We start from the raw sequence: 10,821 nt of genomic DNA, 5'->3' as shown, positions 1-10,821 counted from the left end.
ATGTCTTCTTGTGGCTTAACCAAATAATAAGCTTTTGATGAAAAATCATTAATCCCATCCCACATGTTCTAAACCATTCCCTGAAGTGAACCAAATATTTATCCAAAAGACAAGAAAGAACCAGGGGTATAGATATGGAAAAAATAAATAGAAAAAGAGAAGAGGTAATCCTTCAAAAGAAAACCCATTATACCACCGAAGTGAAGACATAATAAACCCAAACTAGAAAATGACAAGAATTTGCATAAACATGAAGATAAGTGTCATAGGTGTGGTATGCATGGTTATTGGTCTCACACTTGTCGAATGCCGAAAAATCTTACAAATTTATATTAAGCCTTTATGAAACAAAATGCAGTTGAGACTTATTTTATTCATAAAGATGATTTTGAAGGTCATAATGCTTATCTTGATGTTTCTGATTTCTTTGAAAACTCAGATAAAACAGATGACACTTAGTGGTGGAATCCTTAGGGATGATTAATATTTTTATTTGTATTAAGATATTTATCTTATTGTATTTTCAATAAACAATGTCAATTTAATTTTAGTTAAATAATAAACTTTAATTATATCTTGAATAAAAGAATGACTTTTCATGATGATGATTTATGTCTGGCAGACAGCACAACAATGTATATAATTCTCAAGGAAACGAAATACTTTGAATATTTGACATTAACCAAAGTTAATGTCACTACAATATCGGATCCAACAGACATGAAAGAGCTAATATTTTGTTACCAAATAACACAAAATTGGGCATCAAAGATGCATTATATTCATCTGAGTCCAGAAGAAATTTACTCAATTTTAAAGATATACGTGTTAATGGTTATCATATTGAAACTATAGATGAAGAAAAAAAAAAGAATATCTTTATATTATTTCATGCATTTCAGGTTAGAAGTTGTACTTGAAAAATTATCTGCTTTCTCTTCTGAATTTATTACACGATCATGAAATCTATTGAAACAAATGTTATGAAACACCAGTATTTTTCCGACCCAGAAATATTTATGCTTTGGCATGATCGACTTGGACATCCAGGATCAATAATGATGCGACAAATTATTAAAAATTCACACGGGGATCCTTTAAAGAACCTGAATATTCTTTTACGAAGTGAAAATCCATGCGCTGCATGTTCTCAAGGTAAATTAATTACCAAACCATATCCATTAAAGGTTGTTATAGAATCACAATCTTTTATCGAAAGAATTCAATGAGATATATGTGGACTTATTCATCCACCATGCAGACCTTTTAGATATGTTATGGTATTAATTGATGCACCAGGTAAATGGTCACATGTTTGTTTACTTTCTAGTCAAAATGTTTTATTTGCTAGATTAATAGCACATATTATCAAATTATGGATGCAATTTCCTAATTATCAAATCAAGAAAATTCGATTGGACAATGCTGGCGAGTTTACTTCTCAAGCATCACACTTTTATTGGAATTGATGTTGATTATCTTGTTGTTCAAGTGCATACTCAAAATGGTCTAGCAGAATCATTTATAAAGTGCCTTCAATTAATTGCTAGACCATTACTTATGAAATCAAAATTACTTACATCTGTTTGGGAACATGCTATATTACATGCTACATCATTGGTTAGAATTAGACCAAGTGCTTACCATAAATATTCTCCTTTACAACTTGTTTTTGGTATACCACCAAATATATTTCTTCAACAAACTTTTAGTCATGCAGTATATGTGCCTATAACGGACAAAAGACTAAAATGGGTCCGTAATATAGAATATGAATTTATGTTGGTTTTGATTCTTCATCTATTATTAGATTCCTTAAACCTTTAACTGGTGATTTTTTAAGGCACATTTTAAAGACTGTCATTTTGATGAAAATATTTTCTCATCATTAGGGAAAGAAAAGTTAGTGTTTGAAGCATGAAAAGAAATTACTTGAAACAACCCAAAGTTATCTCATTTTGATCCAAGGACAAATCAACGTGAACTTGAAGTTTAAAAGATAATTCATTTATAAAATATTGCAAATCGATTACCAGATGTTTTCACCAACAGTGAAAAGTTGGTTAAATCCCATATTCTAGCTGTAAATGCTCCATCTAGAATTGAAATCCGTAAAGGAAAAAAAAGGCAATATAGTAGCAAATGAATTTATACCATGCTTGAAACGCAGAAGACTTGTTGATGTTAAGGACAAAAATTCTAGAAAACAAAAATTATAACAATTAGATTATGGTACTCCTGAAGATTCATCATCCATAAAACAGACGATAAATATTATGTCAAAATCATCTTTTAATATTGATCCTATTAAAGAGAGACCTTTTGAAGAGATTCAGCTACCTGAAAATGATGAGATCTCCATAAACTATGTTCATAGAGGAGAGATTTTGAATTGAAATAAAATTGTCATAAATGACATTTGCATTTAAGGTTGCTTTTGGCATCACTAGAAGTAATGATAAAACTAAACCACAAACTATCAAAGAATGTCGACATAGAAATGATTGGTCAATGTGGAAAGAAGTAATCTAAACAGAGTTAAACTCACTTGCAAAACGTAAAGTATTTGGACATGTAGTTCACACACCTAAAGCTGTTATGCTTGTTGGATATAAATGGGTTTTCGTTAGAAAATAAAATAAGAACAGTGAAATTGTTCGATACAAGGCACGACTTGTTGCACAAGATTTTTTACAAAGACCTAGCATTGATTATGAGGAAACTTATTCTGATGCAATCACTTTCAAATTTTTAATTGGTTTAGTAGTCTCAAAAACTCTAGATATATGTTTAATGGATGTAGTTACAACATATCTATATGGAACATTAGATAAACAAATCTATATGAAAATTCTTGAAGGATTCAAAATGCTTGAAGCCTTTATGATAAACATAGAAGTGTTTATTCTATTAATCTACAAATATCTTTATATATGTTGAAACAATCTGGTCGAATGTGGTATAATCGTCTTAATGAATACCTCCTAAAAAAAAGGTTTGAGAATAATGAGATTTGCCCATGCATTTTTATTAAGAAAACCACATTCGGATTTTCTATTATTGCAATATATGTTGATGATTTAAATCTTGTTGGTGCTCTTGAAAAGCTCAGAAAAACTGCAATATATTTGAAAGATGAATTTGAGATGAAAGATCTCGAAAAGACAAAATTTTGTCTTGATTTACATATTGAATATCTTTCAAATGAAAAATTTATCCATCAATCGATGTATACAGAAAATATCTTGAAGCACTTTTACATGGACAATGCTCACCCTTTGAGTACATCTATGATTGTTCGATCACTTGATGCGAAGAAAGACTCTTTTCAATCGCTAGAAGAGAATAAAAAATTCTTGTTTCAAAAATACCATATCTTAGTGTTATCGGAGCACTCATGTATCTTGCAAATTATACAAGACCAGATATAGCTTTTGTAATCAATTTATTGGCAAGATATAGTTCTACTCCCACAAAAAAAAAAAAAAAACAATGGAATAAGGTCAAATATATACTTCGCTATTTCTGCGGAACAACTAAAATGTGGTTATTTTATAGTGGATCAAATTCATAATTGATTGGATATGCAGATGCAGAGTATCTCTCTGATCTCCACAAAGGATAAATTATCTGTTTACATACGGAAGCACTGCAATTTCTTAGAAATATGTCAAATAAACATTTATGGCTATTTCATCAAATTATTCAGAAATTATTGCAATCTATAAAACAAGTCAAGAATATATATGGCTAAGGTCAATTATCCAGCATATAAAAAAAATGGGCTGTTAACCATTGAAAATAGTCCCATAATATTGTTTGAAGATAATGTTGTATGCATTACTTAACTTAGAGGAAACTACATTAAAGTAGACATAACAAAGCATATTTCACCAAAGTTATTTTATAATCACGAGCTTTAACATAAGGAAAAAATTGATATCAATCAAATCAAGTCAAATGATAATTTAGTAGATTTATTCACAAAGTCTTTACCAGCCTCAACTTTCAAGAAGTTTATCCATAATATTGAAATGCGTCATCATAAAGATTTATCATAAGACATGTACTTTTGAGGTGAAGTTAATGCAGTTTATATTTTTTTTTTCCTTCGCTTAGGTTTTTTTACCAATGAGTTTTCCTTTGCAAAGTTTCAATTAGGCAATTTGATATTTTTGTGAATTCTGAAGTGTTTAAATATAGATCTCGAAGTATCTATATAAAACCTTCTATTGAATTAGATCTTGTAGTATCTATATAAAATTTTCTATTGAATTCTGAAGTATTCAGAAATAACACAAGAATGTTATACTCTTTTTCCTTTGCTTAAGTTTTTTTTCATTAGGTTTTTCTTTGCAAGATTTTAATGAGACATATTTTTAGGACATGGTCATTCAAGGAAAAGTGTTATAAAATCAATAATTGTATATATTAAATGCTCACTAGAATCTCTTAGACTCTATTACTCTTGAATTTTGTTTCTTAGTTTTCATGACACTTGGTTTTCTAGAATCCTTTAATGTTTTTATTTTTTAATTTATAAATAAATTACTTATCTTGTATTTTAAATATTAAAAACATATAAAAAATTATATAATTTTTTATAATTTTATTCTGAATATACATATTTTTTCTTAATTTTTATAACTCTTATAACTTAATGCTTATTTGAGGTCAAGCTGACAACTTTTCTCTCTCTCTTTTCTTTAATCATAGTTTAAGACCAAACTCTTCTGCTTTGAATCTCTTAATTATATATGTATGTATTTTTATTTGAAATTACTATTTGGCAAATAAACTGAACTTTCTAATATTTTCATTATTATTTTCTTTCTCCAAAGTAAAAAAAAAATAGAAAAGAAAATAGAAAAAAAACTCCATTCTCTTCCCTTTCTTGCAAACATTCTCTCCGGTTTCAATTTCTTTGATAAAAAATTATCCCAGCTCGTGCTTTCCGTGCTAGGTTTTCTTCGATTCTTCGATTTCTCTCTCAGGTATTGCAAATTTAACTTCAGTTTCTCATTTTGATTACGCTGATTTTGATATTTTAAGGTCAAAATCAATCACTATTGTTCAAAACCCTAGTTTTGTTTGGATGTTAAAAATTGGGGAAAATATTAAAGGTGGAAAATTTCGTTAATCTTAGGGGGTTTTGTATGTGGGATTTTAGTGATCGATTGATTTGACTTCTCTAATTAGGTGGGTTCAGTGCTCTTAGCTTAAAATCCGGTAATTTGGATCTTAAGAAATTGAAAAGGATGAAATTTGAATTTCTAATCTGTTTTATTTTGCTGCATTTTCAATGGGTGGCTGTTATTGTAGTTTCTTAGCTTAGATGCATGCTTTAGTTTGCTTAATTTGATTTATTATTAGTGTTCTTTTTCTTAGTGAAATCACTGTTCTATAGTTTCTGGAGATGGAGTTTATAGTCCATTAGGGTTTGCTTGTAAAATTCTAAACTTGGAAAATAGCTTGATGCTCCCAATTCTAAAGAAATTTCAACTTATCCGAATATTAATTATGTGGTGAATCCAAGTTCTTGTTTGTGGGTTCAATGAAAACATGTTATGTTTTGGGTTGGAAAACATAAGATTAAAAAAGATCTGATTGATTGTATTTCCCTAAATTTTAAATGTTGAGGAGTTTTGGATTGAATAGTCATCTTATTGATTTATATGCTAATTAATTTTTGATGATGAGTTCTTGTTCAATTTCACAACTAGGGTTACATCATTCACTGAGGTGGAGGTCAAAGGGAGAGCATTGTACTTTGAAGTGTATGGGTGTTTATTCTTCTTTTTAAGGCCCTTAGTATAGAGATGGAGGCACAGGTCTCCTTGGACTCTGAGCGACAGCTTCTTCAAAATGGTTCAATTCAGGATGGAGATTCTGGTGTAACATCATCTACTCCAGATTGTGTTGAGACACGGCAGCCTGGTATGTTATTTTGCTTTTAATAGCTGTATTTGGTTTTAGTAATTTAGGTGCTGCTGAAATATACTGCCAGAGTGGTAGTTTTATCTGTTTTGATCTTATGCTGAATGCAGAGAAAAGACCAACACGGCAATGGGCTGCTTGGACACGTCAAGAAGAGGAAAGTTTTTTCACTGCATTACGACAAGTTGGCAAGGCATGTAATTGCTGGAATGTGATTTGGATTAACAGTTTTTCAATTCTGTTTCACTTCTTGACTATTGTGAGCTTTCATTGCAGAACTTTGAGAAAATTACTCACCATGTTCAAAGTAAAAACAAGGATCAGGTAACTTGCAATGAGATTTAGCTCCAGATGCTTTGTCCAGTTGAGTTGATGTATTCTTCATATTCCTTATCACCCACCTTTTTTTTCCAGGTCAGGCACTATTACTATCGTCTTGTGAGGCGCATGAACAAATTGCTGGGCCCAGGATTGTGCCTAGATGCAAAAAACTCTAAAGATACAAATGCTGCAATGCTCCGATGGTAATATTTCTCATGTACTGTTTGAATTGCTTTTCTTTTTATTATATGTATTATAAATTAGGGGAGTGATATGTAAAAATTAATCAGAAAAGGAAGCTTGTGATACCATCAACAGATACATGTCATGTTATTTTTTTTCATCTGGCTCAGTCTCGGATTGTCCTGTTTTCCTGATTCATATTTTGACCTTTTATACAGGTGGTCTTTATTGGAAAAGTATAGTTGCAAAGCCTCAAAGCTTCACCTAAAACCACGAAGGTTTAAGATATTTATAGAAGCTCTGGTTAGTGAAGATTGTCTATATTTGCAAAAGTGTTTATGTTTCTTGACCATAAACTTATTGATCTACTGGATGTGCTTAACTGATTGGTATATGTTTTCCTTGAAGGAGAACCAACTCTTGAAAGATCAAAGGAAGAATGTAAGGAAAAGGTCTTCACAGGGGGAAAATGGTTCTCCAACGACTCCTAGCATTATCACTAATCAGAATAGAGCATCGGTGCATGATACTCGAACTGTTAAACTTGTTATTGTTGATAGTCAAAACATCCAAAAATTAGGTGGAAAGGGATCATTGAAGCGCAATGTTAATATGGGGGTTGTCCGTAACAACAATAAAGGAGACTCAACTGCAATGAAACCTGCAAGGCAAAGGCGAAAACCAGGTGATTATTTGTTTGAGCTTTTCCTCAGTTTTTGAGACAAGTTTAAAATTTACTTTCCCCCATTTATCTTGCATCCTTTTATGTCATACTTGAATTTACTTTAATGTTCATTTTGGAATGATCCTTGAAGTATCTGTACAAAAATTGGACAGCTTACAATTGTCATTTTTGAACTATTAATGCGATATTTTTTTGGGGTTTGTTTGAAAGAATCAATGATCATAAAAAACAGCTACTTTCTGCAGAAATGCTGAAGAATATTATTGCCCCTAAAATCTTACTTCCAATACCCAAATCAAATGGGGTTATGACTGGGTGATGGCCTTTATGTTGTAACCAATATTCCTTGCTAAAAGCTACGTGTCTCTGGTTTCTTGATTTTACTATTACCCGGTTTACTCAGATGATGGGATGAATATTCTTTCACTTTGTTTGGTCTGAAATCATGAATTTTTTGCACTGATCTCTTTGTTAATTGATTGTCATTGGGTCTAGTCTCATCAGCTGCATATAAAAAATGGGAAAAGGCTGCAATTGCTGGAGTTTCTTTGGTAGCCGATGCTGCTGAGCATTTGGAACGGACAGCCACTGATAAAGAGGATGAACATGACCAAGGTATGGTTGGTGGGGCTGATCCTCACCAATTCCTATTCCAAAAATTTGATTTGAAGTGCCAATAAGTGATTGTTCTTTCATTTCCAGGGAAAAAGGGTCTTGATCCTGTTGAAAAACTTCTTCCGCATTTTCATCCTTCGCTTCGTTGTGTTGAGAGTAATGCACTAACTAATATGAAGCTTAAGCTTCAATTGTTCCCAATTGATGATGGTACTCGAAGAGCGCTAGAAATGGTGAGTACAAAGATGGATTATGTTGATAATTTTGAGGTAGAAGAAGTTCAAGTTGTTGAGTAGTCTTCTGAATATAAAGGATGTAAATACATTTTCATCTGGTTGCAGGATAAGCATAATCCACACCTGGAGCTCACTCTTAGCACTCGAAAAAAGATATCATCAGTACTGGAACATTTAAACCGGAAATGGGGTGATTCTACTGTAGCATCTGGAGAACTAATGCTTTTCCCTTACAGTGTTAATAGAGAGAACCTGGTGAGTTATCAAAGATGGACACAGGACTCACTTGTCAGTGCAGCCGATGTATACTTTTCAATTGGCAGTCCTCCAGTGTTTCGCTTGAGGTTTCTTCTAATTCTCTTTTGAACTTAAATCCAAATCCATATCTGGAATCTACTTTAACTGACTTGTGCATTTTCAACAAAGGTATGGCTGGTTTTTCAATGTCAACTTCGCTTCTGTAACATTGCAAGCACCTTCAACATATAGTTGCCTTCCAGTTGGAGGAAATGAGAAGGACAAGACTATGGATTCTGTACCCACAGCTGAGCCATCTACCAGTGATCAGTTTGAGAAACCTGAGAATCCCTGTAGGGATTGCCCAACTTCAGAGAACAATAATCATGCTTCTATACTTCATTCTGCAGGAGTGACCAATGAGAATAATGAGTTCGTTGCCACAGGACCCAGAAATAATCTGGTGAAGTCCTTTGATCCTGCAGCAAACATATCCTTGCATAGAAAGGAGACTGATGATAGGACTAACACGCAACAATCGGAAGATGTGGTAATTGCAACTTGTGATTTTAATCCAATTCAATGTTGTGATTTTAATCCAATTCAATGTTATCTAAGTTCATGTAACTTTATACCACTTCTTTCTTCTGCTATATATCATACTTACTGATGCAGCATTCATGTCACATCCATAAATTGAGGTTTGACTATCTAAGTTTTAATATAACTTGTGCATTGGTATTTACATGCATCACCTATTATTGACTTTTGAAATGTTTCAGCCAGGATGAATGTGCATATTTTCTAATCCATTTGTTAACTTGTGCTTTGATCTTAATATACATAGGATGGCTTGAGATTGAGCAATGTAAATCCGCTGTCTGCTGGGGAGTGGGCTGATAGCCTTACCAATGTTAGCATTGGAGATCTACTATCAGAATTACCTCATGTAGCAAATCATAACTGCATTGAATCACTTATAGTTCAAAGCAATCAATGCCTTCAGGAGATCCCATTCAGCTGTGATTCATTTGATGCGGCAATTGCTGCACATATCTCAAGACATCAAGGCAAAATGGGATTTCATTCCGCAGTCGCATCCTATACATCTTCTATCTGGGATGGTGAAGAGACATGTGATGCTTTTGCTTTTCAAAAGAATCATTCTTTACGTAAGGAAGTTACTACTTCATCTGCTGTTGCTTCTCCACGGGTCAGCAAACAGATGGACAGAACAAGCTCTATCACATCCAGTGCCTTTCTTGAGGTATTCTTTTACACTTGTATTTTGTGCAAGTGATTCCATTATCAAGTAGAAGGGAGGGTTGATTAAAGGTAATGTATTCACACTTGTATTGCAGGAGTTGCCTGTTATTGAAGGGCCTAATGATTATCCTACTGGTGGAGAACCTATGGACGAATGCTCATCTGATTCACAAGTTGTGTCCAATCAAGTAAAGGATTTCAATGGGCTAACAGATATCTATTGGGTATGTTCTTTTTTCATCAATGATTTCTTTCGTGTTGTTTTATGCTCTATAGCTCCTTAAAGTTGACCGAGTTAACATTCTGGTGCCATAGGATGTATAGCCCCATGGAAAATCTAGTCAGTTTTATAGCAGATGTGATTCATGCTATCCGCAATACAACCTGACTCCTTTCTGTTTCTTTTTTCCTTTTTTCTTTCCTTCCTTTTCTTTTGGTTTTGCAGCCAGACTCGTTAGGGCTATTAGATCTGGATATACCATCCTCCAAATATCATACTGAAGATTTGATTTTAAGTGATAGCCTTGGTGGTTTGAACCATCTGATAGCCAGCAGCTTGGATGCATTTCAAAATTGCTCCTTTTTCGGGCTAAACAAGAAAGATTCGATTTCAACAGTTGAGGCTCGAGAAACTACCTCATTTTCAGATTTTAAAATCAGCGGGGGGGTTTGAATTTCACCAAAGTTGCTCTCAAGCGATGCCACCCTTAGAGAAAACGTGAACTTTACTAGGTTATAACAACTAATTGTTTATGTTCGGCTGACTTCGCGAGGAGTGTGAGCTGAGGAAGCAGTGCAAGCCAAGAAAATTCTGTCTGTTCCCTGATCAGTCAAGTCTCCTGCATTTGTACAAATATAGGCATGGAATACCTGTTCCATTTATCTTTCCTGACTTGTTTTCTTACTATTTTTGTAAATTGTTTTCCAGAATTGTTGTAACTGAACGATCTTGGTACCTTAAATGATCGATCTCTCTTTATCACTCCACATCTTTAATGTATTCTCTTTCTGGTTTTCTTGAAGGCACATTGTTAACATCTGATGTACTTATTTCGTCAAAATGACGTGGAAAACCCCTCTAAACCCTCCTGTGTATGTATCCATCCGGCAAATTCAATTTTTACTAATCTTTAAATTTATTGTAAATTGATGAGATTTTTACTTTATATTTGTAAACTTTTGTCGGATTAACCCAATTGGATTAGATTATAGTGAGTTAAAAGATGATTACCAATTGATTAGTTTAGGTCTAATCATGTGGCACTTGGGTTCAAGAGAGAGTAGCTTATGAGAAAAGAATGATAAAGGGAAAGAAGGGAATTTCTCATGCATGGGATCCTC

General features: G+C 33.0%; 1 protein-coding gene across 2 annotated transcripts; it reads left to right on the top strand.

Annotated features, from left to right (window-relative positions):
• Window positions 1-4,724: 4,724 nt before the first annotated feature.
• On the top strand, window positions 4,725-10,502 carry LOC7467629 (TSL-kinase interacting protein 1). 2 transcript variants are annotated; one of them, XM_024588104.2, is made up of 14 exons: window positions 4,725-4,994; window positions 5,724-5,937; window positions 6,048-6,130; window positions 6,214-6,261; window positions 6,352-6,461; window positions 6,660-6,744; window positions 6,850-7,126; window positions 7,622-7,741; window positions 7,829-7,974; window positions 8,083-8,321; window positions 8,404-8,764; window positions 9,062-9,481; window positions 9,576-9,704; window positions 9,926-10,502. In XM_024588104.2, exons 2-14 carry the CDS (start codon window positions 5,820-5,822, stop codon window positions 10,151-10,153), a joined length of 2,364 nt encoding a protein of 787 aa, XP_024443872.1. In that variant the 5' UTR covers window positions 4,725-4,994; window positions 5,724-5,819; the 3' UTR covers window positions 10,154-10,502. The 2 variants fall into 2 exon arrangements, with proteins under 2 accessions (XP_024443872.1, XP_024443873.1); XM_024588105.2 differs by having other exon boundaries at window positions 4,730-4,994; window positions 7,631-7,741.
• The last annotated feature ends 319 nt before the right edge of the window (window positions 10,503-10,821 follow it).

This window comes from Populus trichocarpa, chromosome 16, assembly GCF_000002775.5.
Source record: "Populus trichocarpa isolate Nisqually-1 chromosome 16, P.trichocarpa_v4.1, whole genome shotgun sequence".
Lineage (NCBI taxonomy): Eukaryota > Viridiplantae > Streptophyta > Magnoliopsida > Malpighiales > Salicaceae > Populus > Populus trichocarpa.
The sequence above is the reverse complement of the archived record's forward strand: the minus strand, read 5'-3'. Positions and strand labels throughout refer to the sequence as shown.

What these genes read in the sequence shown, in the direction of transcription:
- LOC7467629 (XM_024588104.2), top strand. Translation starts at nt 5,820, where the DNA reads ATGGAGGCACAGGTCTCCTTGGACTCTGAGCGACAGCTTCTTCAAAAT. An exon ending in CATTACGACAAGTTGGCAAG is followed by an intron (nt 6,131 to 6,213) that starts GCATGTAATTGC and finishes CTTTCATTGCAG; the next exon opens with AACTTTGAGAAAATTACTCA. An exon ending in GGCTAACAGATATCTATTGG is followed by an intron (nt 9,705 to 9,925) that starts GTATGTTCTTTT and finishes TTGGTTTTGCAG; the next exon opens with CCAGACTCGTTAGGGCTATT.